The sequence below is a fragment of the Tribolium castaneum genome, chromosome 5 (genome assembly GCF_031307605.1).
Source record: "Tribolium castaneum strain GA2 chromosome 5, icTriCast1.1, whole genome shotgun sequence".
NCBI lineage: Eukaryota > Metazoa > Arthropoda > Insecta > Coleoptera > Tenebrionidae > Tribolium > Tribolium castaneum.
The window spans coordinates 9,916,026-9,939,501 of record NC_087398.1 but is presented as its reverse complement, the minus strand read 5'-3'; the positions used below and the strand labels follow the sequence as shown (position 1 = coordinate 9,939,501).

Genomic DNA, 23,476 nt, shown 5'->3' with positions numbered 1-23,476 from the left:
AATTATATTATTTTTAGTGATAACGCGCACTATTGATCGAATAGTATATATAGAATAACATAATTGGTATTAATGAAATCACCAAATTTTGCAATTAATTCCATAAATATCCACAGCGGTAAAAGCCCCTCGTCATCAGTTTCAGGACTTAACTTTCATCTTGTTATCTCGTTAAAAAATATCGGACAAATCAATTTTATATAGAGCTCAGGGTTAACTCGCATTTAACGGTGGCATGGTCCCGGAAACACATTAATTTTCCAGCCAGTGATTCACAAAGTTCTCGCAAACAAGCCGAAGAAAAGAAACACACTACGTTCCAACAACATTTATTTACAACATAAAAGCGGCAGACCCTCCAGAGATAAATTGGTCCCGAAAATAAAAAAATGACTAGATTTACTCAAACCCCCCTATCACAATGAAACGACACCAAAAAAACATCGATTAAACGTGAGTGCCATCCAACGAGTTGATCCTTTCAGGTTTCTCCTTACTGCCCCCTCTCTCAAGCTGAATTTTCGTGTCCCTTTTAATCAGAGGCGATTTAAGGAAAAACTTGTCCTTCTTCAGATGCTTCGGCGAGGTGTGCACCGGCACGTGGGGGCCCAGCGAGCGCACCTTGAAGCTGTCCCCCAACTGCGGCGAGTTCCGCTCCAGTTTGCTCGTCTTGGTCGCCGGCGATGACGACTTCGACCGGTAGCCCACCATGGGCTCGGACAGGAGTCTGGGGACTGACTTGAAGATGGGGCCTTCGGTGTGGTTGGGGGCGGACACGGGGGTGTGGGGGGCGGATTGGGACACCATCATTTTGCTGATGTTGTTCACGGTGATGTCTTTATCGATCGACTTGTACGATTTGATGTTCTCCAGGTGGCTCCCGGAGCCCAGCTGGCGCATGTTGGGTTGGGACCGCGCGTGCATGTTTCTCTGGTTGGCCCGCGTCGTGTTGCGGCGGATGGGGTACGCTGGGGTCCGATGGGGTATCCGCATCGAACTGTAGTTGATTATCTTCTTGCCCACGTCGATTTTTTGCTGGGTGCGGGCGCGCCCCAGCACGGAACTTCCGGCTGAAAATGCACAGAGGTCCTACGCTCAAATAAATTATTTTCAGTACTCACGAGTGTGTCCAGTGTGTTTGCGCCGAGTCTGGGCCATGGCGTAGACCACAGCCGCCAAGGTGCTGTAATGGCTCGGTTGGCGCTGGAAGCTGGGGGGGCGCCCTTGTTGCCGCCCCATCACGAAGTAGGTCTCCATCTGACCTTTGCCCTTAACTTCGATTATCCCTCGCTTTTTCACCTCGTAGCCTCGGACCCCAAGTAGCTACAAAATTGTGAAATTTTGGCCGAAATTGAACGTTTGAGTACCTGTGCTGTGTATTTGGGGACTTGGATTTGGCCTATGACCCCTGTCGAGTCCATCCGAGACGCCTCATTGACTGTATTACCCCAAATATCAAACACAGGCTTTCTTGCCCCAATGACGCCACACACAAGACTCCCGCATGAAACCCCCACCCGAAGTCCAAAATTATTAAACGATTCTTTGTTAATCTCGTCCAGCTTCTGACGCATTGCGATGGCAAAGTCGATAAGGGCACATAAATGCTCAGGACTGTCCGTGTTCAGGGCATCTTTATGGGTGGGATTGAGCCCAGACGCGGCCATGTAAGTGGCCGTCGCGCTCACTGTTTTAATTTTCTCAATCATACTAAACCGCTCCTCGTCCAACAACTCGTCAAAATCGGCGATAATCTCATTCAGCAGCCTTATACACTCCAGCCCTTTGTTGATATCCTCCGAATAGAACTCGGTAAAGTTGGGAATGCTCGCGAAAAGGACACCAACTTCCTCCCTCGATTGCGAATACAACTCTTCGCTGTTGCGTTCGTTGCTCAAAAAATGCTGAGCGACGTGGTCAGGAAGAATGTTCTTCAGTAACTGGGTGTTTGTGTGTCGCGTCTCCTCCATATCGTTCAGTTCACGTTCAGCTTGCTGCTTCCACAAGAAGTCCAAACGCGAAGTCACTTCGACCAATCTTGCGTGGTAAGCCACCATCAAGAAAAAAACACAGAGGAGGATTGTCATTTGGAAGGGCAGCGGAATCGTGTTGCTGCAAAAGGGCATTTTTAATCATAAGGGATGCAAGATTGGCTCAAAATCAGCCCAGTTGCTAGGGCTTTGTTCTTAGAAATGGCCTCATTTTATTTTTTCTTAAATAATTTTTTGGAAAGTATAAAGTAAAATATCAAGAAAACAAAAATTAAATAAAATAAACAGCCAAAGGGCTTTATCTTTCTGGTTGTGTTTTTATGCTAATTAATTAAAAAATATATGAAAAACATTCGCTGCTTGTAAATTGGGACAAAACGAAAGAGGTAAAGTCACACTTTGTGAGTATGTGTAATTGACTAATCATCATATATTTTTTTATTTTATTTGTTTTTTTAATTTAATTTTTATTTATTTGCACCTGCCTAGCAAGTGAGTAATAATGGCTAGGTTTCCTACCCGCTGCAGGCGTTTTTGAAGACTTCTTCGTAGGGTTCCAGGATGAGTACGATGTAAACCGTCAACATGACTATTGCTAGAAATAATTTGATCAAATAGTAGAGTTTCAGCGCTGTGGCAAGCGCTATGAGACACAGAATCCAAGTGAAAACGATGTATTCTGGGTGTGGACACCTCGGTTTTGAGTCCGTTTCGGCATCATTTGTACTATTAGAATCTCGGTTCGAATCCTCACCAAGTGAGCGTTTTTTTCGAACCGTTTCGTGCTTAATACTTAGCAGTGTTTGGTTCAGAACTTTGAGTTTTTGATTGATGCTGTTGATAACGGCCGTCATTTCGCTGTTGAGAAGTGAGATATTTTCGGCTTCTTTGACCAGTTCGTCGATTTCGATCGATTTGAGTAAATTTCTCAAACAATTGTTATCGGAACAGTTTTGTCTCGGCGAATCTAAAGTCATGATGGTTACATTTCGTCCACTGGTTAACAAATTCAAAAGCAGTTCGACGGTTTTATCCGACGTGTTTGCCATTGGTGGGTTTGGGGTGGATAAACTATTTAGGGAAGAGGTTGAAGGTGGATGGCAGTTATCGTTGTCTTGCTCTCTTAAAATCAAACTCGCCGAGCTCGTCATTGCCATTATAATTATAACACCGCAGATGAACGCCGTTCTGCTGCGTCTGTTGTGCACCAAAGTGTACGAGATTTTCTGGAGGTACTCAGGCAGTTGCTCGAACTCCTCTGCCATCACTAGCACACTCGTCGATGTTAAAATAACAGTGATGACGGTTAACAAACCGATAACAACATCGTCCAAATGCTTGAAAGCAACGACTTGGCACACAACGATAAACAGCCAAATTATGAAACAACACAGCATGTTTGACTTGAACATGTCCTCCCGGAGTTGGCTGAATTGGTACTCCATGTCCTTGTCGATGAACCTGAGAGTCCAGGCGTTCACATTCGCGCTTCGCATGCGTTTGTTGCTCTCGATCTCGATGCTGTGGTCGATGATATCGTCCACTTGCTCGATAGTCGAGCGGAAAGTGCCGGTTTTGCGCCTGGACTCCGCCAAATCGTACTTTTGCTTATTGTAAGGATAATTAATCGAGTCGATATCCTCGTCCAAGTCGCCGGAAAGGGCATGATGCAACTGCAAAAACAAGTCAGAAATTAACGAGTTATAATAAGTGTCGCACATTTTCAAATGGGATTTCCGGGGTCCAGTCCGTCGTGTTCTCCTCCTCCACTGTGCTTTGCTGGATCCCGGAGTCGCTCCGCTCGATGGAAGTTTGGGGCGGGGGCGATGCTGGAGTGGACGGCGTCTTCGGAGAGCTCATTGCACTCCCGCCGTTTTCGTCGTCGGGCCACAATTTGTTAGAGAAAATGCTAGGGCGGGAAGCAAGTCTCCGGCGAGGTTTCATCGGCTCTACTTGTTTTATTAAATAGGTTGTGACGTCGTGTTCGCGGAGGTAACAGTCGCGCTCTTGGCCGTTCCCAGGCTCCACTTCGTAAGCCCCGTTCAGGCATTGATAAGTCGCTTCGGATATGTGGACACGGCTGAAAATTTTTCTTGAGTTTTTGAGATAACAAATTATTTTTTTACCCCGGAATCCCGCCGGATTCCATGTGGTTGGCCAATCGGACATCGTATGAAAATATGTCAAACTGCCATTTGCGCAGTCCAAGGACCCCACAAAGGACCGATCCGGAGTGAATTCCTATCCTCATATTTAAGTCAACCTTAAAACATAAATTTTGAAATAAATCATCTTTAAACTTAAAATCTAGACGTGGTAGAAAATTTTGGAGTTTTTTTCGTTTACTTATCGATCCCAAAATAGTCTATCTAGTGTTAGAAGAGATAAGACGAGCAACCACTTGGTTTATTTTTATCTTAAGTGAATTGTGTTTGCTCAGGTGATAAATTCCCGAACATCTTTAGTACAAGCTGTGATAAAATGGAAGAAACATTGCAAAGACCCGCTCTAAGTGAAGATGAAGTGTCTCAAATTCTCCGCAAGAAGCTTGAATCGGACAAGTTTATTATTGTGAGTTTCACTCTTGATATGTTGGGCGAATGGATTGGATTATGTGGTGACCATGCGATTTTGAACGTCAATATAAAGCCTGGCAATGACTTGAAAACTTCCGAGACACGTTTCACATTCTTCGTAAAACTTTTTCCCCGAGTGCCCTTCGTGATTGAATTTATCGAAGGGACGGGTGCCTTCAAGAAGGAGATTTTCATGTACAAACTCTTCGCCGTAATGGAAGATGAAGAAATCAAAACTTTGGACGAGTGCATCCCCCGATGTTATTTCGCTTCGGATAAGTACATCGTGATGGATAACTTGATAGAAAAGGGTTACAAAAGTCTAAATAAACACGAAGTTTTCGATTGGGATTCGGTTAAAGTCGCTTTGGAAGCTCTAGCACGGCTGCACGCCTCAAGTCTGCTTTACGAAGAGAAGAAATCGCGTCGATTGACCGATCTTTATGAATTTGCCGAAAGTTATTACAACGACCGTGAGGATTTCCCCTTGAAGAAGGAAATCAACGCTGCAATCACCGGTGTTTTGAACTCAATTGAGCTCTTTAATTTTCCCAAAAAGCTCATTTCGGGGAAAGACTTTCGCACAGTCCTCTCGCAAGTCTGTCCTCAAGTTTACGATTTGGTGAAACCTTCGAAAAAATTCCGCAATGTTGTGTGCCACGGTGATATTTGGGCCACAAATGTTGTCATCAAACACGACGAGAATAATAAACCTGTCAAAGGAAGATTAGTGGATTTTCAGTGTGCCAGATATGCGCCCCCAGCTCAGGATGTGATGTCTCTGATACATTTAACAACTTCGAGGGAGTTTAGAAAGAGGTTTATGTATAATTTGATTGGGATTTACTACACCGATTTGGAGAAACACGTGACACTTGGAGGGTACGATATGAAGAAGATTATTCCGTTCGAGGAGTTTTTAGCAAGTTGTGAGGAACAAAAACTGTTCGGGATGATCCAAGCGGCGACGTATTTTCCCTTAATTTTGTTGGATGGTCAGACCGTGAAGGAGTATTTCGGAGATCAAGAGAAAAATAAAAAAAGTTTGTTCGAAGATAGGAGCGTCCTTGTTAGAGAGTATATGGACAAGGACGAAAAATATAAAAATCGGATTCGGGATTCGATTCAGGACCTTAAGGATTATTGTGATTATTTGTAGGAAATAAATTTATTTCGACAATTATTTCACGTTACATTTGACCCTCAAAAAATTCCCTAAGCTCGGCAATGGCCTCAAAATTCATTTTCCTAAAAATCGGGTCCTTTTGACAAACTTCAGTAATAAAATCGTATTTCTCCTTGAAAAACACCGACAGGACTTTGTCCTGATTCGCAAACAGTTCACGTGCGACTTCTTCAGACATTACGACAATTTGGAATAGTATAATAGCTTGGACCATAGCGTAACGTTTATAAAAGCGGCAACTTTCATCAAACTCTTCCCTCTTAATCAGATTTTTAAGCCCAAACTTGTCCAAACTCGCGTCCAGTTCCTTATAGAAGAACCCCAGCACTTCTTCTCGATGCTTATCCCTAAAATCCCTGTTGGTGGTCAAATGCAAAAACGCCATAACATCCTGTGCTGGGGGTCCATATCTACAGGCCTGGAAATCAACAAGGACGCAATTTTTCGATTTTTGCTCCATTTTGAACATAAAATTCCCCGTCCACACATCCCCGTGACAAATCGTGTTGCGGAATCTCCTCGACGGTGTCACATACAATTTCTGCAAGTCCAGAACTTCGCTCACTTTTTGCTTCAACCACCCGCTGGAAATTTTCATTGTGGGCTCGTGTGAGAGGTCAATAATGGCATTAGCGCCGGTTTTGTACGCTTCCATGCTAGTCCTCACCGATTCTACATCGGAATAAAAGGCTTCAGCGAGTTCCTTCGCCAGTTTTTCGTTCAACTTGCACGAGGTTTTTTCTTCAAGGATAAGTCCAGTGGCGTGCAATTTTGCCAAACTCGTGAGAGCCGATTTGACACAGTCAAGGCTTAAGCACTCACGTGAAGACAAAGTAGTGTAGTTTTTCGTTGACAAGTCTTCGAAAACAAATTTGTCGTCTTTGATCAGGTAGCAAGTTGGGATCGTGTTGTCCAAAAGGCTGCTGATTGAGTGTTCTTTCACCAGGTCGCAGAATTTGGTAAAAAAACCTTGCTCTTTGAAAAATCCGTTCACTTCCAAAACGAAATTTGTGTTCTTTGTCAGTTACATTCGACTTGGTTGTGATCGTAAGAGTGAAATGATCGCCCAAAAAAACACTTGGAGGGTATGATATGAAGAAGATTATTCCGTTTAAAGAGTTTTTAGCAAGTTGTGAGGAACAAAAACTGTTCGGGATGATTCAAGCAGCGACGTATTTTCCCTTAATTTTGTTGGATAGGCAGACCGTGAAGGAGTTTTTCGGAGATCAAGAGAAAAATAAAAAAGTTTGTTTGAAAATAGGAGCGTCCTTGTTAGAGAGTATATGGACAAGGACGAAAAATATAAAAATCGGATTCGGGATTCGATTCAGGACCTTAAGGATTATTGTGATTATTTGTAGGAAATAAATTTATTTTGACAATTATTTCACGTTACATTTGACCCTCAAAAAATTCCCTAAGCTCGGCAATAGCTTCAAAATTCATTTTCCTAAAAATCGGGTCCTTTCGACAAACTTCAGTAATAAAATTGTATTTCTCCTTAAAAAACACCGACAAGACTTTGTCCTGATTTGCAAACAGTTCACGTGCGACTTCTTCAGACATTACGACAATTTGGAAAAGTAGAACAGCTTGAACCATAGCATAACGTTTATAAAAGCGGCAACTTTCATCAAACTCTTCCCTCGTAATCAGATTTTTAAGCCCAAACTTGTCCAAACTCGCGTCCAGTTCCTTACAATAAAACCCCAGCACTTCTTCTTGATGTTTATCCCTAAAATCCCTGTTGGTGGTCAAATGCAAAAACGCCATAACATCCTGTGCTGGGGGTCCATATCTACAGGCCTGGAAATCAACAAGGACGCAATTTTTCGATTTTTGCTCCATTTTGAACATAAAATTCCCCGTCCAAACATCCCCGTGACAAATCGTGTTGCGGAATCTCCTCGACGGTGTCACATACAACTTCTGCAAGTCCAGAACTTCGCTCACTTTTTGCTTCAACCACCCGCTGGAAATTTTCATTGTGGGCTCGTGTGAGAGGTCAATAATGGCATTAGCGCCAGTTTTGTACGCTTCCATGCTAGTCCTCACCGATTCTACATCGGAATAAAAGGCTTCAGCGAGTTCCTTCGCCAGTTTTTCGTTCAACTTGCACGAGGTTTTTTCTTCAAGGATAAGTCCAGTCGCGTGCAATTTTGCCAAGTTTGTGAGAGCCGATTTGACACAGTCAAGGCTTAAACACTCACGTGAAGGCAAAGTAGTTTCGTTGACAAGTCTTCGAAAACAAATTTGTCGTCTTTGATCAGGTAGCAAGTTGGGATTGTGCTGTCCAAAAGGCTGCTGATTGAGTGTTCTTTCACCAGGTCGCAGAATTTGGTAAAAAACCATTCCTCTTTGAAAAATCCGTTCACTCCCAAAACAAAGTTTGGCTGGGAGGCGACCCGCGGTAGCAATTTGACGAAGAATTTGTGCTCTTCGACTGTTCTATTCAATTTGGTTGTGATCGTAAGAGTGGAATGGTCGCCCAAAAGATACTTGTAGAGTACGACATGAAGAAGATTATTCGTTCGAGAAGTTTTTAGCAAGTTGTGAGGAACAAAAACTGTTCGGGATGATCCAAGCAGCGACGTATTTTCCCTTAATTTTGTTGGATGGTCAGACCGTGAAGAAGTATTTCGGAGATCAAGAGAAAAATAAAAAAAGTTTGTTCAAAGATAGGAGCGTCCTTGTTAGAGAATATATGGACAAGGACGAAAAATATAAAAATCGGATTCGGGATTCGATTCAGGACCTCAAGGATTATTGTGATTATTTGTAGGAAATAAATTTATTTTGACAATTATTTCACGTTACATTTGACCCTCAAAAAATTCTCTAAGCTCGGCAATGGCCTCAAAATTCATTTTCCTAAAAATCTGGTCCTTTTGACAAACTTCAGTAATAAAATCGTATTTCTCTTTGAAAAACACCGACAGGACTTTGTCTTGATTCGCAAACAGTTCACGTGCGACTTCTTCAGACATTACGACAATTTGGAAAAGCAAAACAGCTTGAACCATAGCGTAACGTTTATAAAAGCGGCAACTTTCATCAAACTCTTCCCTCGTAATCAGATTTTTAAGCCCAAACTTGTCCAAACTCGCGTCCAGTTCCTTATAGTAGAACCCCAGCACTTCTTCTCGATGTTTATCCCTAAAGTCCCTGTTAGTGGTCAAATGTAAAAAAGCCATAACATCCTGTGCTGGGGGTCCATATCTACAGGCCTGGAAATCAACAAGGACGCAATTTTTCGATTTTTGTTCCATTTTGAACATAAAATTCCCCGTCCAAACATCCCCGTGACAAATCGTGTTGCGGAATCTTCTCGACGGTGTCACATACAATTTCTGCAAGTCCAGAACTTCGCTCACTTTTTGCTTCAACCACCCGCTGGAAATTTTCATTGTGGGCTCGTGTGAGAGGTCAATGATGGCATTAGCGCCAGTTTTGTACGCTTCCATGCTAGTCCTCACCGATTCTACATCGGAATAAAAGGCTTCAGCGAGTTCCTTCGCCAGTTTTTCGTTCAACTTGCACGAGGTTTTTTCTTCAAGGATAAGTCCAGTGGCGTGCAATTTTGCCAAACTTGTGAGGGCCGATTTGACACAGTCAAGACTTAAGCACTCACGTGAAGGCAAAGTAGTGTAGTTTTTCGTTGACAAGTCTTCGAAAACAAATTTGTCGTCTTTGATTAAGTAGCAAGTTGGGATTGTGTTGTCCAAAAGGCTGCTGATTGAGTGTTCTTTTACCAGGTCGCAGAATTTGGTAAAAAAACCTTGCTCTTTGAAAAATCCGTTCACTTCCAAAACGAAATTTCGCTGGGAGGCGACCCGCGGTAGCGACTTGACGAAAAATTTGTGCTCTTCGCCAGTTCCATTCGATTTGGTTGTGATTGTAAGAGTGGAATGGTCGCCCAAAAAACCGCGAATTTTCCCAAACGGTTTTTCTTTGAAGTCGACCAGAGCGAAATTTTCGTTTCCGAGTTTCGCCGAAATTATTTTTTGGCAATCAGATTTTGTGAATTTTGGTTCTTGAAGCGCCATGGTGACACTAAGTGCGCGTGGTGTTTTTTAACGAACAAGACAATGACTGAATTTATTTAAATTATTAAATATTTGTTTGAGATTAAGACAAGATTTATTAACCTTTGTTGCAGACAAAGATAAGGTTAATGCCTAAGTATCTGGAGTTTTCTTAATTAATCTCCCGACTTTTTATTCATTTTTAAATGTTGAAATGGAAAACAACTGATAATTGTGTCATGTTTTCGTGTAATTGAAACACAGTTTTGGAAGAATTATTTATTTTCATAATTAATTTAATTACACTTTTCCTCATGTAACTTTATTAACTCCTCGACTGAACTGCAAACTCTTTTCCTAAAAACGGGATCTTTGGCGAGAATTTTCTGGACGAACTCGTATCTATCGTCGCCAAAAATGACACTTTTGGCTTTCTCCGGATTGCCAAACAGCTCCTTGCCGTCCTCATCCGACAACAAAACCACTTGAAAGTGCGTCAGAGACTGCGTGAGCGCAAACTGTTTAAAGTATTGACAGCTTTGGAAAAACTCCTCTCGTGTGACAACATCTCCAAACCCGAACTTTCCCATCGCTTTGCTCAGCTCCCCGTAATAAAACGCCAACAATTCATCGAAGTGTGTCTTACGGACGTCTCCATCGGCCACTAAATAAATAAAAGCGAGGACATCCTGTGCCGGGGGTCCGTATCGGTAAGTCTGCCAATCAACAGTGACGCAATTTATCGCCTTCCCGTCCTCAAACTTGAACAAGAAATTCTTGGTCCAAGGGTCAGCGTGACAGATGGTGTTCCTGAACCTGGACGACGGCACAGCGAAAGTTTTCTTCTCTTCAATTCCGGACACGATCCGAGTTTTTAAAGCCTCGTCGGTTTTTGCCCAATCGCAGAAAGCTCGCATTCCACCTTTCGCCGACTGTAGAGCTTGCTCCGCGGAACCCTGACCCGAGTAAAAGCTCTCTTTGAGCGAAAATTCGTCAGTGAGTCGGCAAGATTTCGTCTCTTCTAAAATTAGACCGCTGGCGTGCAGTTTAGCAAGTGATGCAAGAGCTGCTTTAATGCAATCGATCGCCAAAGGGCTGCGAGAAGGGAGAGTCACATATCCCTTACGCTTCAGATCATCAAGAATAAACGTTTCGTCAAACACGAGGTAACACTCAGGGATTACGTCGTCAATAATGTCGATGTTGTGGCGCTTCAGCATCGGGTGAAACTTGGTGAAGAAGTTCTTCTCCTTGGAGAATCCGTCAATTTCCTCGAAGAAAGTGCGCTGTGAAGGCACTCGAGGGGCACTCTTCATGAAAAACGAGTAAGTTTCTTCATGATTGTCCCGAAGGATTGTTATTTCAAGGGTGCAATGGTCGCCCAAATAACCGACAATTTCGTCGAATTCGATCTGTTGGTACCGCAGAATTTTAAAATCGCGCGTTTTCAGCTTCGCACTTATGACTTTGGAGCATTCAGATTGGGTAATTTGACTCATTGTCACCAACTGAGTTGAAAAAATTTCTCTCAATTATTTTAATACTTGGTCAGTTTAATCGCACTGATTTATTGCACTTTGTGTTAAGTTAGCACAGCTATTGTCTATTTTCGGGCTTGAAAGGTTTTGTGTAAACTCTTTATTGTGTTGCGCGAGAACAACTGAATGATTAAGTAAAACTAACATTTACCACATGAGATAAATGACGCTTGAATTGCTTTCAATTGAAAAGAAGATTTATCAAGCTCGCCTCGTGATATAAAACCGGAATTAGAACAAACTCTCCCAGTACCAAAAATGGAAGAATCGAGTTTGTTTTCATTAGAAGATTGTGACAAAATCGTTCGAAAGTACCTCAAAAGTGACAATATCCAGACTGTTGGTTTTACCGTGCTCTCCCTCAAAAACCAAAATTATACACTCAAAATCACCGTCGTTGATGAATCGAGAGAAAAAACTCTAAAATTTTTCGTTAAATCAACGCAATGTTTACCGAAAGTCAACAAAATCCTCTTTGAAGATTTCAAGAAAACGCTGCCGGACTTTGATGCAAAAATCACCCCAAAACTCTATTACGACAAGTCCGACTTGTTGCTTTTCGAAGACTTGACATCGCAAGGGTTCAAGAGTCACAAAAGTGGGAGTTTTGATTTAAAACATCTTAGAATTGTGGTGAAGACTTTGGCAAAATTACATGCAGCAAGTCTTGCTTTTGAAGAAATAAAATCAGCGAGACTGGATGAAGAAAACAAATTAAATCGTGCGAGTCTCGATTTGAAGAATCCCGAGGTAACAAAACTTCTTGCTTCTTTGTTGGATGAAGAAAAACTGTCGAGCGTTATCACAGATTTGGAAGAACGCCAGTTATCACCAAACTTTCGAAGAGTCCTAAGTCACAATAACTTGACCACGAAGAATATTATGTTCAAATATCGCGACAATGTTCCAGTAGAATGTAAATAGATAAATTTCAAATCGAGGCGCTATTTGCCACCAGTTTGCGACTTTCTTCAAGTAATTTTCTTCAACACGGATCAAGACTTCCGCCAATATTATTTCGAATCTTTAATTTCGTTTTACCACGGTTGTTTGAAAGAACAGTTCGAACATTATCTTCTCAACATTGACAAGGTGTTGCCTTTTGAAGATTTACGTTTAGAGACTCACTATTACTTGTCTTTGATTAAACTGGAAGCAGCTTTGAAAAATCCTACTCCGACGACTTTAGAAGAATTGAGGGAAATCCTAAATTGTCCAATTCTGTCCCGAGAAGATTGCTACACAATAATCAGGAATAAAATTGGAAGTTCTGATTACAAATTTGAATTTTTCCAACTAACACCGCTAGATACAGTCAATGGATTTTTGGGCAATTACCACAAACTCAAACTCAAAATTTCTGGCGAAACAATCAACTGTTTCATCAAATGTATGCCAAAAAGTAAAGTTTCGAAAGACATATTGCAAGAAACTGGATGCTTCTCCAAGGAAATTTTCATTTACGAAATTCTCATCCCCCAAATGTTGAAGCTCGGAATTGCAACAATCAACGAATGTCTCCCGACTTGTTACTTCCAACGGAGTGACGATCTTATGGTTTTTGACGACTTGTCTTTCAATTATCGCACGCTTAAAGCCCAAGTCCCCTTCGATTTTCCTTTACTTGAACTAGCAATAAAAAAACTTGCAAAGTTTCACGCCAGTATGTTCGTCTTTGAGGAAAAAATGTTGTTCCGTCTGGACGAAAAGTACGGTGATTATTTAGAAGATATATTTTTTTGGAAAGAGAAGACACACGCTGGTGCTGTTTTGATGCAAACTGGCCTTAGGTCAATTACCGACATTCTGGATTTATTCCCAGAGGAAAAAAGCGAGACAAACGTGAAAAATTTTGAGAAGTGTTGGCCCAAATTACAGGAGTTGTTTTATACAGTTACAAAGCCTTCGAGTTGTTACCGAAATGTGCTAAACCATGGTGATTTATGGACTAACAACATCATGGTACGGTTTGATGGTACGAAACCAATCGATTGCCAGTTTATCGACTATCAGTGTACCAGATATTGCCCACCGGCCCATGATTACCTTTCTGTGGTTCACCTAACCACTGACAAGGCCAACAGGAGGAAACATGAGGAGGAAATAAGGTCGATTTATTACACCGAACTGGGGAAAGTTTTGGAGGCGTACAATTACGACGTCAGGAAAATTCTTCCTTTTGAAGAATTTTGCCAAACTATTGATTACATCAAGCCACAAATGGTGCTACAGACTATGATTTACTCCTGTTTTTGCATAAGTACGCCGGAAGAAATTGCTTCGTTTCTGACCAACGAGGAGACTTCAACACGGACGTTTTTCCACGATCGGAAGGACTACTTGGCCGAAATGTACAAAAAATCCGAGTCTTTCAGAATCCGACTTCGAGAGTGTGTGTTGGATTTGTACGAGTTGTGCTCCTCCATGGTGCCATTGAACTGAATTACAATAACCTTGATGGCAAAACGTGTGATTATTTTTATCTCGGTGTTTCTCCCGACCTTGATACCAGGCGAAAAAAATAAATAAAACCAAGCAAACCACTTGTAATACCTCTAATTACTGTTATGAATAAAAATAAGTTCAAATAAGTTTCCGTTTTGTCATTGTTTACACCGTCTAGGTCGAGTATAATTACACTTTATCTGTCGTTACGTAAAACAAGTCTCAGTCCTCGCTCTCGGCTCGTGGTCGTGTGTTGTACAATGACCGAGTTGAAATTTTCGCTCAAAGACTGTGACGAAGTGGTCCGAAGGCGCCTGAGCCCCGACGCCACCACAGCCGACTTCGAGGCCATCCCCCGGCACCGGGACAACTTCATCCTCAAAATCACCACAACCCGGGGCGACACGTGGTGTTTCTACGCCAAGTCCGGGACACAGCCGCCGAAAATCGACCCAATCCTCGACGATTTCCGGGCGAAAATCCCCAACTTCGACGCGAGTTTCACCCCAAAGCACTACTGCAGCAAACCCGGTTTGCAGATTTTTGAGGACTTGACCTGTCAACGGTTTCAATGCGAGTTGGATCGCTTCACTGCCAGTCATTTTCGCCAAGTTTTAAGTGTTTTGGCCGAGTTTCACGCCGCTGGAGTCGCTTACGAGGAAATCACGGCGAGGAAACTGGGACAAGAATACGAGTTGGAAAGTTTTAACTTCGATGTGAGGGAAATTGAAGATGTGCTGGCAAACAAGGAAGTCGTTTCGCACGTTGTGAAGAATTTGGAGGAGGGTTTGGGGAAATTTCGACCGGTTTTGTGCCACGGTGATTTGATTTGGAGCAACGCGCTGTTTCACTACGATAACGGGGTTCCTGATAACTGCAAATTGATTAATTTTAAGGCGAGATTGTACGCCCCGCCTGCTTATGATGTTTTGCAATTGATTTTTTTCAATTCGGGGGAAAAATTCCGAATGGAACATTTTGAATCATTATTGATTTACTACCACACACGGCTGAAGGAAGCACTCGAGAAGTATCATTTAGATATTTGTAAAATTCTACCACTTGAAGATTTGCAACAATCAACTCATGCACTGCTTCTCTTGATTAAATTAGAACTCGTGCTTCGGAATAAAGAACAGAAGAAGGGCCGAGACGAAGTGAAGGAAATTCTCTCCTGTCCGCAAATCTCAAGAGAGGATTGTTTTACCATCGTCAGAAATAAAATACACTCGAATGATTACGATCTGCTATCGTTTAAATTAATCGATAATGTGAAACTTAAAATTCAAATTCGTCGCGACTTGACAGAAGAAACTCTCCATTTCCGCACCAAAAGTGCCGAAAACTGCGCAAGAGAAATTTTTTTCTACAGCACTCTTATCCCAATTTTGCAAGAACTGGAGATTGAAATCATCAACAATTGTGCCCCAGCTTCATACTTTCAAAGACGCAACAGTTTTATAGTTTTTGAACATTTATTCAACTATCACCCGCTACCAAAAAGCTCTCTATCCGATTTGAAATTGTTATCAATCATTGTTAAAAAATTGGCCAAACTTCATGCTTCAAGTCTGGTTTTTGAGGAAAAAATGTCCCGGGATTTGAAACGGACGTATCGAGCTAGTGACGACTATTCGGAACATTTTGAAGAAACTAATTTTGAAACTGCGAGTGGTTCGATTCCTTGTGACGAAAATTTGAAGAAGTGTTTTCCAAAAATAGCCGAAATTTGTGCGTCCAATCAGTTCAGGAAAATCATATCGCACGGTAATCTCAATTACGATAATGTTTTCGTCCACGATAAAATCGATTGCCGATTTGTGAATTATGAGAGTTTGAAATATGTTCCACCGGCTTACGATTTCCTGTCGGTGGTTTACTTAGCCGAGAAGAAATTGGAAGGAGAATTGCGGAGGATTTACTACGATGAATTGAAACAAATTGTGGCTTCGTTTAATTTTGATTTGAGTAAAATAATAACCTGGGACGAGTTTGTCGACAGTGTTGAAAGTGTCAGACCGGTGATTTTGGCGAAGAAGATTCTAGAAGGTTCACGGGACTTGTTGTTGGAATTGGAGGAAAGTTGTCATTTTTTATTGTCAAGAAACTAATAAATTGTTTTTGATTTAATTGTGTCCTGTATTATGAAAATACACAACACTTGATTGTTCCCGATATGAATGCGTGCCGTGTTTACAAGCTTTCCACATTTTGTAACAAAAATCAATTAATATAGCTGCCAAAACAATTTCCGTTTTAATTCTTTCTTGCTTGTTTTAAAGTCCATAAACGATATTTATTGCCGGAGTATCAAATTTAACAGCGACGTAAAATCCGCTTCAGTCACACAAAACTTACTTGGGTTTTAGTCCTGGTGTCCCGGATCGCTTTGATCATATGCAGCCCCATTTCCACACTACAGTGTGCATGATCCGATCTTGGCGTTGGCAGACCCGACACGCAATAATAACAGTCCCCCAGCAGCTTGATCCTCAAACAATGATTCTCCTGCGTGCTGAAATTAATGGCAAATCGAAATTTTTCGCAAACTTACGGCTGCCAGTTTATCAAAACGGGCGAAAAGCTCGTTCAGGATCCTGACCAGTTCTTGGGCGCTGCACTGACTAGCCAAGGCGGTAAAACCCTTGATGTCTGCAAACAGAATACTGACGTTCTCGTAGCGGTGAATGTAAATTTTGTGGAACTGGTGCGGCTGGAAGACACCTCCGCGCTCTTCGCGCTCTATGTCTCTGATCATCTCTTTGGCCACGAAGTCGGGAAGCACCGAAAGGAGCAGCTTCTCCTGCTTGTCGTTTTCGCTTTGGGTGCGGTAGCGCGTCTCCATCGAGCGGTGTGTCTCCAGGAACGCTTTTCTCTGACTCCGATCCGTCAGATATTTCGTGTACATCCCAGCGAAATTCACCGCAACGTACAGTAAAAAATTGGCGACGATTCGGCGAATTTTGCACTCATTGTCGTCGTGTAGCTGAAAATAACACTTAGACGAATTCGCAAATTCCGGCTTCTTACATATGAGACACTTTTTGGGGTATAGAGTTCGATGGAAATCACGATGATGTGCCCAACGGCTGATAAACACCCAGCGATCATACACCACCTCAGTGGCAGAGGAAGCATAGCATATGGGACGAAGACTGTGAAAAGCACATACCAAACCAGATCTTCTTTGATACTGAACCCAAAACCGTTCCCGCAAAAACCTATTTTTCAAATCACGAATTGAGTTATCACTTTCGGTACTTACTCTGCGTTGTGAGGAGCAACCACGTGCAAACAGCCGCCCAGTGGAGGTAATTGTTGGCAAAACACCGCCACCACCCCAGGATGCAAATGGCTATATTTATCGACATGCAACACACTGACCATACGATATTGCTGGGATAGTCATCCTGGTTGGGGTCTTCGTTGGGTGTTAAAGCCCAGACTGTGGTCAAAGCGGCCTAAAAACGCTAGTTTTGGCCCGAATTTGGCGAGAAAAGCCGTACCTTGAGCAAGAAATCCACGATATTGACAATGATCAGAGCTTTCTGCCTCTGCCGATGAGAGTACCTCAAGTAGGCAAGTTCCAAGTGCTTGCACTGAAAACTATTGGTGAGACTGGGCCAATAAATCCCTTTGTACATCAACCCTCGTTTGAAAACACTGGCGAAGTCCTCGCGCGCGGCGTCCGTGCAGTCATCGTCCCGTGCGAAGAAATCCTGGTGAGTGCAACTGTTGTAAAAGTCGCACTGGTCCTCGAGTTTGCCGTTTCGGAGCGTACTTGTGGCGCTGGGCGGCTCCATGTCGGTACTTTCCTGCAATCGACACTCAAGCAATGTCTCACATTTGTTCAGTACCTGTTTGATGACATGGCGCGCGTCTTCGTGGTTCATCATGGCAAAGACGATGGCCGCAAAGTTGCGTTTTTCCCGCTCGCTCGACACTCTCCGGACGGCATTTTTCCAGAGAGCTTTCGTCCGGTACTGCCTTTGCCTGCAATCGATCGATACGTGCAGTCAAGTGCTATGAAACAAAGCTAATCGGCGTAGACCCAAAATAACGTCACTATTATTATCGAACATATGGCCCATCTGCTTAAAAAATGCTCACGGCTTGTTTGCACTGCTAATGATCAGGTTTTTATCACTTAATGCAAGCCGATCGATAGCGGAGGATTCCCCAAAACCGGGACTTATTCCACAATTATCTAATGTGACGCTGGATCCATTAATTAACGTTATTGTCACGATTGGCGGTTAATGCCGTCCCGACATGTAATGTATTACGTGCTGGAGGCAAAAGAGCCGCGGCGAAGAATAACACAATTATCGATCTGTTAAGTTAATAAGGTGTGATGACACCGTTTTTACATACGACTAAGTTTGGGACTGAAATACGAGACACGACTCCACCCGTTTGAAAGTTTTTAATTTCGACTCGAGATTAAATTTTCATTCATTGTTGCAACCGAAGTCAAGTAAATGTGGGCTTTTACGTTCCGCCATTCCTTAAAACCAATCAAATTTTTCTTGGCGTAATTTATTTTTGTGATGAGTTTTCAGCAGGGCTTAATGGAAAAATAAATACTTGGCGCGCACCGTTTAAGGACTGAAAGGCCAGAGGTAAATGTTTTTAAATTCCGGAATTATTGATTCAATCGAATAAAAATGCAAATTATTACACGGAGGGATGGACAGGGATGACCGTGTCGCACGCCTGGCGGAACTTTAATTTCGAAAGTGTTTTGTGTCTCTAGAAATAAAATTAGCATAAGTTGGAGCTAATTGGGATAAGAATCCAAACTGCTTTGAAGTCGCTAGCAGATACATACACTTGAGGATATTGTGCTGTCAACACGTGCGACACTACATGGCGTGCAAAGCTCTAAAATTGAAAACGTCAGCGAATTAAATAAATTGTATTGAACTCTTTCATTGTTTTGAAAATGCAAGGCTGAATTAATGCGACAAAAGCTGTTCGGGGAAGTTCGCCACCTTGAGACACGTGTCATTTGCAGTCTCTGCATCGTTATAAACTTACGTCGTTAAACATACTCTTGTTGGGCTAAAAAGGGTCGATGATTCAACTTGACTAACTAGAGCAAAATCATTTACAATCGCAGGGAAACAAGTATGCATCATTAAAGACATCAAAAGAAAGGTCTGGCGGTCATTTGAGGGTCAAAGGGACGATTGAGATTCGCCGATTTTATGGTCTAGTGGAAATTCACTTTTTCACGTTAGAGAGGAAATCCTTGAACTTTGCCAACTGCTCGAATTATAAACAACACAAACCAGATTAGGATTCTCTGAGGATTTCGGACCTTGGTATTTTAATTGGCGAGATTAGGCGATAATAAGCACTCGTCTTATTAAAACGACCACTCGACTCGAAGAAAATAACGAGTAAAGTTTGCGATTAATTTCAAAGGGTCATTTAAGACCGTCAATATCAAAACAAAGGTAATACAAGTTGGGGCTAAATCTAATTACAGGTGGAATATTCAGTTTGCAAAATCAATTATTCAGCATGTAAATATAGGCATAACCCGCCACATTCATGTTATTTGACGGACCATAATCCTTGCGACCCAAATTTTTTGCAAAATTAAAACCCGGCCGCTAATTCGATCATACGTAAGTTGTTTTTGGCCGCTTTCAAAAATGAAGCACGGAAACGCAGAAATTGTGTTTTCCGCTGGCAAATCGATGTAACGCCGCGGAACTAATTGAAAAACCAATCGCAACACCTAATATAATTCCAATTAAACTTTTGCGGCGACATTATTGCCGCCTGTAAACAATTCCCGAAAGTGCCTTCTCATCCATCACGGGATCATAACCGAATTAACGAAGAAAAAGAATCGATACACACACACTTTCAGCTGTTACCTTGCAAGTCTCCGGAATTAATTAACCAATGGAAAACAAATCCGGCCCCGGATCATCAGGTGGGTTTTACGCCGGGGGTGGAAATTGCACCGCCGTCAGGCTGTCACATCCGATAAAAAATTGTGCCAAGTCGAAAAAAATTCGATCAGACTTGGTGTGAAGGTGTGGTTTAATATTTAATTAAATCGGAGCTGTTTTGGAAAAAGCGAACATTTGTGGATGTATAAGCGGGGCGTTTTGAAGGTTTCACCTTTGAACCTGTCCATTGTGAGTGTAAATAAATTAGAGTTGACGGGACAAAAGCTCGCAAAATTAAATCAGAAAAACACAATTGTAAGAAAATTTCGTTTTTTCAAGGTTTTCTTTATGGCAGTGGTTAAATTTTTATGTGTACTCTCCAGGGATGACCGTTTAAAACTTTTTTCATTAAGTCGCTTTGTCCTTTTATCACCTTCCGACTCGAGTCTCATTGCCAGACGAAAATTTACGTATTTATTTTTAAGTAATTGGGAGCATGTAACGTCGCTGATGTAAGACGGAATTCCCTTGTGGGAAAGCCGATCTTCGTTAGTTATGCAAAACTTTAAACCCCGCAAAATTGTAAGAACTCGGCTCGTGCATATCAATATGTACGCCTCCTACTTGTCTGTTATTCAAATTAAAGTCTGCATAAATAAGAGGCGCATTCGAGTAAATTACAGCCTTAACAACGTCGTCCTATTTTTTCTTCCGCGTCCTTTAACCACCTGTAGTTCACTTCCATATTTACGCAAGATCAATACAACAAATGTTTACTCGATGTCTGTGAGTGAATATGTTGCAAACGGCGAAAATCCGAATCAAACTTTGGTAAAAACGGAGTCGACAAAATCCACTTGAGCACGTAATGAACAAAAGACATGTGAAAGTGGAGGTCGCCAGAACGTTGATCTTAAATCGGTGTAGAGTACGTTTCTCTCCCCGATATTGTTTATAACGCAATAAGGACGCTTCAAATATCAAAGAGCGCCTTCCGGGAGCGATAAATTTAATTAACGACCGATAATTTGCAGCATTTGGGTGTTGACCCGGCGCATCCACCAAAAGTAAAAATTGATCGAATCGCCTCGCAAATGCAATAAATTAAACTTTTCCAACAAACCACGTAATTTCGCCCAAGTTTGAGGCCAAATCGCATTACCTGCCTCAACTTTATAAAATAAGTCTTTGACTTTGTACTCACCCTGAGTCCTCGTTTGAAGTCGACTGCATGTCGGAATTAGTACAAGTAACGCCTCTTGTGTTATCATCCATTCACACATCACAAACGGGACGGACACTCTGTAATCCTCTGTTATCTAAACGCCGGGAAGAAACGACTCAATTTCCAAATTGGAGCTCTGTTATTATCGATGAAGCGAGTTGTGCGCTTTTCACGATAAAATGCAAAGTTTTACGACAGGGGAAAGAAGTTCACGCCGAAATGTAAACTGCGGCGGCTGCTAAAACTCAATTTGCTCTAATTGACTGGTGTAAACATTTTAATAGATCCGACATGACGGGATTTATGTGAGCCATTATTAACTCCAATTCGACACCTAAACGAGACAAAACGGTAAACTATTATCAAGTGACCGTTAAATAACAAATCCGTTACAAATTGCCGCGGAAAAACTACTCCATTATTACTATTCCCATCCATTTGAAACATAATTATTGTCACACGTTTTCAATCAAACAATTGAGCACAGATCGGGTCCAATATCGGTCAGACAAACAAATTAATTTGTCTTTTTAATTTGCACTAGTTGCGGAATTGAAAAATTTGATATTACTGGCTTCAAAAGCACTACAGTTTGCATAAATTATAAGGATTTTCTTTTTCACAAGAGGATTATTGTTTCACGAGCACATCAAACTACAAGCTGGAAATAATCCACTAATCTACATAATTAGTAATTTCCGTATTCAGTAAAGTAAATATTTAGTGAAACACCGTCGTATTTGAAGACAAGTGGAGAGGAAATTCAATTGGCGTGTGAAAAAAGCAAGTTTGGTGAAATATTTTTAAAACTTATTGACAAGTTGGTAAACGTCCAATTAAGAATAATTGGAAGAAACATCATATCTTTGCTTGAGCACTACTTTATCAAATTAACTCTGTCATCTCCAACTTGTATAACGATATTATCGAAGCTGTACTAAGGCAATTAATTATTCCACCCTGTATAAAAGTTTTCCAATTACTTGGGCACACAAACCGGTTAAAACCCAGCAAATAACCCCTTCCAGGAAAAAACAAAGTGACAAAAATAATTGTTTCTTCAATACACAAATCTAAACACAATCAATACCGGGGCTGTGGGGTTTGATTGTGCGATTATGCCCAAATAACATATGTTAACAAAGATAAATATCGCGATAAGATAGAAGAACGTTCCGATTAAGTTATACCACGAGCGACGATTAAAAAAACTGAAGCTAACTGGTACAATTAATTTAATTGTCGGAGTACGCTCTTCATTTTGCTTGTACCTGCGGTCAAAACTGGCGTTTTCGATGCATTGGCGGCTCGCACTCACGAAAAAAGCGCGTCTTTAAACGACGACATGCGTCGAGATGCCAAGTCCGATGCCGGATATCCACAACTGACGCGAATTTCAACCCACATGTCTTGTTTGAAGCCGCGCTTGCGGATCGACGCGACAAACAACTTTGACCACCAAAAAGTGGAAAATAATGTGGCGGATACTGAGGTTTCCGGATTATGAATGTAACAGACAAGTTTGTAAACTGGTTCGGAGATCTTTATACTATTTATGAAGGTTTTGCGTTTAAAAATTGACTCCGGGAGTAATTAACATATTTTCAAAGATTTAATTATTCAGCGAATGAGTCACAGATTAAATATTTACCGCAATATACGTAAATACTTCTTGATATATCTTGAATAAACAATTTTGGTTTCATTGGAAATCTAATTGGATTGCACCTTAGCTTTGCCACTTTGTTCCTGTACCTCAATTTAATTTAATTAAGTTGTTAGTTCTAAGCACACCAATTCTTTGTAACAATTTTTTATAAATAACGTAATTTAACTAACTTAATTTAAGTTTTTTTAGTAATAGTAGTAGAGGATTTATTCTGAAAAATCCTGTTTTTATTCTTTATTGTCTCCAATTTAAATGCAATTTTTATTAATAATTTAATTTAATTATTTGGTGCTTCGAAGTGTAAAGGTTTCATTGTTTGTTGTTTGTGGAAGCAGGTCCACAATTTCTGCAGCTATGCATAGTACCAAAAAAGTTTAAAAAAGTAAAAATAGAATTCTAAAACACATAATACTGATTGAAAATGACTTGAAACAAATAATCGAAAGTAAAAATTTGGATTTGCGCGGAGAATTGTAACCTGAATTGGGGCACAAATAATCGGTCCTGCATGGATAATCGAGATTCTAATGTAGTTGTTTTTATGTAATAAACTAAAAATAAAATTGCATGTAAAACGTAAAATATAAACTTATTATTATTTGCTAAAAGTTTATTATAGTTTAAAAAGAAAAGCCCATACTGTGAGTTGATGAAAATCGATCTGAATAAAAAATCCCTTTTTCTGAAAAGTGAATGAGCCCACATAATTGATTGGAATAAAACTTATTCTTTCACTTAAAAAAAATATTGACCTTTTTCTAATTTACTCGGTTGTTTCGTTTGTTTATTTCAATAAAAAATATTTTTTTCTTAAGACAACTTTTTTTAGAATTTTTAAATGATCAAATTAGAGTGAAGAAAAGAGCTTTCACAACAGCAATCCTTTCCGTCTGTTCGTAACAATAATTAAAG

General features: G+C 41.1%; 8 protein-coding genes across 15 annotated transcripts; 3 read left to right on the top strand and 5 right to left on the bottom strand.

The window, feature by feature from the left end:
* Nucleotides 1-313: 313 nt before the first annotated feature.
* LOC655273 (adenylyl cyclase 78C) lies at nt 314-22,359 on the bottom strand. Of its 8 annotated transcripts, none has more exons than XM_015979948.2 (14): nt 22,167-22,359; nt 20,875-21,229; nt 17,619-17,754; nt 17,268-17,576; nt 17,027-17,222; nt 16,792-16,982; nt 16,316-16,747; nt 16,120-16,269; nt 4,118-4,254; nt 3,711-4,071; nt 2,511-3,664; nt 1,368-2,112; nt 1,122-1,323; nt 314-1,070 (listed from the first exon to the last, which is right to left on the bottom strand). In XM_015979948.2, the coding sequence occupies exons 2-14, from the start codon at nt 20,943-20,945 to the stop codon at nt 448-450; spliced, it is 4,707 nt and encodes a 1,568-aa protein (XP_015835434.1). In that variant the 5' UTR covers nt 20,946-21,229; nt 22,167-22,359; the 3' UTR covers nt 314-447. The 8 variants fall into 8 exon arrangements, with proteins under 8 accessions (XP_015835434.1, XP_015835437.1, XP_064213172.1 ...); XM_015979951.2 differs by having other exon boundaries at nt 20,875-21,133; XM_064357102.1 differs by having other exon boundaries at nt 20,875-21,130.
* Nucleotides 4,405-5,750, top strand: LOC103312982 (hypothetical protein). The gene has a single exon (XM_008194976.3). It carries the CDS (start codon nt 4,473-4,475, stop codon nt 5,724-5,726), a length of 1,254 nt encoding a protein of 417 aa, XP_008193198.1. The 5' UTR covers nt 4,405-4,472; the 3' UTR covers nt 5,727-5,750.
* On the bottom strand, nt 5,717-6,763 carry LOC107397922 (uncharacterized). Its single transcript, XM_015979955.2, has one exon. It carries the CDS (start codon nt 6,406-6,408, stop codon nt 5,758-5,760), a length of 651 nt encoding a protein of 216 aa, XP_015835441.2. The 5' UTR covers nt 6,409-6,763; the 3' UTR covers nt 5,717-5,757.
* LOC135266411 (uncharacterized) lies at nt 7,105-8,120 on the bottom strand. Its single transcript, XM_064357106.1, has one exon. It carries the CDS (start codon nt 8,103-8,105, stop codon nt 7,146-7,148), a length of 960 nt encoding a protein of 319 aa, XP_064213176.1. The 5' UTR covers nt 8,106-8,120; the 3' UTR covers nt 7,105-7,145.
* LOC135266410 (uncharacterized) lies at nt 8,526-9,857 on the bottom strand. Its single transcript, XM_064357105.1, has one exon. It carries the CDS (start codon nt 9,797-9,799, stop codon nt 8,567-8,569), a length of 1,233 nt encoding a protein of 410 aa, XP_064213175.1. The 5' UTR covers nt 9,800-9,857; the 3' UTR covers nt 8,526-8,566.
* LOC103312981 (hypothetical protein) lies at nt 10,043-11,414 on the bottom strand. The gene has a single exon (XM_008194975.3). It carries the CDS (start codon nt 11,275-11,277, stop codon nt 10,075-10,077), a length of 1,203 nt encoding a protein of 400 aa, XP_008193197.1. The 5' UTR covers nt 11,278-11,414; the 3' UTR covers nt 10,043-10,074.
* LOC103312979 (uncharacterized) lies at nt 11,575-13,907 on the top strand. The gene is made up of 2 exons (XM_064356577.1): nt 11,575-12,066; nt 12,241-13,907. Exons 1-2 carry the CDS (start codon nt 11,575-11,577, stop codon nt 13,756-13,758), a joined length of 2,010 nt encoding a protein of 669 aa, XP_064212647.1. The 3' UTR covers nt 13,759-13,907.
* On the top strand, nt 14,022-15,891 carry LOC103312978 (hypothetical protein). Its single transcript, XM_008194972.3, has one exon. It carries the CDS (start codon nt 14,022-14,024, stop codon nt 15,870-15,872), a length of 1,851 nt encoding a protein of 616 aa, XP_008193194.1. The 3' UTR covers nt 15,873-15,891.
* Nucleotides 22,360-23,476: the final 1,117 nt, after the last annotated feature.

Coding starts and splice junctions, on each gene's coding strand:
- LOC103312982 (XM_008194976.3), top strand. CDS start 4,473: ATGGAAGAAACATTGCAAAGACCCGCTCTAAGTGAAGATGAAGTGTCT.
- LOC107397922 (XM_015979955.2), bottom strand. CDS start 6,408: ATGGAAGCGTACAAAACCGGCGCTAATGCCATTATTGACCTCTCACAC.
- LOC135266411 (XM_064357106.1), bottom strand. CDS start 8,105: ATGGTTTTTTACCAAATTCTGCGACCTGGTGAAAGAACACTCAATCAG.
- LOC135266410 (XM_064357105.1), bottom strand. CDS start 9,799: ATGGCGCTTCAAGAACCAAAATTCACAAAATCTGATTGCCAAAAAATA.
- LOC103312981 (XM_008194975.3), bottom strand. CDS start 11,277: ATGAGTCAAATTACCCAATCTGAATGCTCCAAAGTCATAAGTGCGAAG.
- LOC103312979 (XM_064356577.1), top strand. CDS start 11,575: ATGGAAGAATCGAGTTTGTTTTCATTAGAAGATTGTGACAAAATCGTT. Junction 12,067..12,240: donor TCGATTTGAAGAATCCCGAG/GTAACAAAACTT, acceptor GAATGTAAATAG/ATAAATTTCAAATCGAGGCG.
- LOC103312978 (XM_008194972.3), top strand. CDS start 14,022: ATGACCGAGTTGAAATTTTCGCTCAAAGACTGTGACGAAGTGGTCCGA.
- LOC655273 (XM_015979947.2), bottom strand. CDS start 20,945: ATGGATGATAACACAAGAGGCGTTACTTGTACTAATTCCGACATGCAG. Junction 17,755..20,874: donor ACTTCAAACGAGGACTCAGG/GTGAGTACAAAG, acceptor GATCGATTGCAG/GCAAAGGCAGTACCGGACGA. Junction 17,223..17,267: donor TCGTGGATTTCTTGCTCAAG/GTACGGCTTTTC, acceptor TAGCGTTTTTAG/GCCGCTTTGACCACAGTCTG.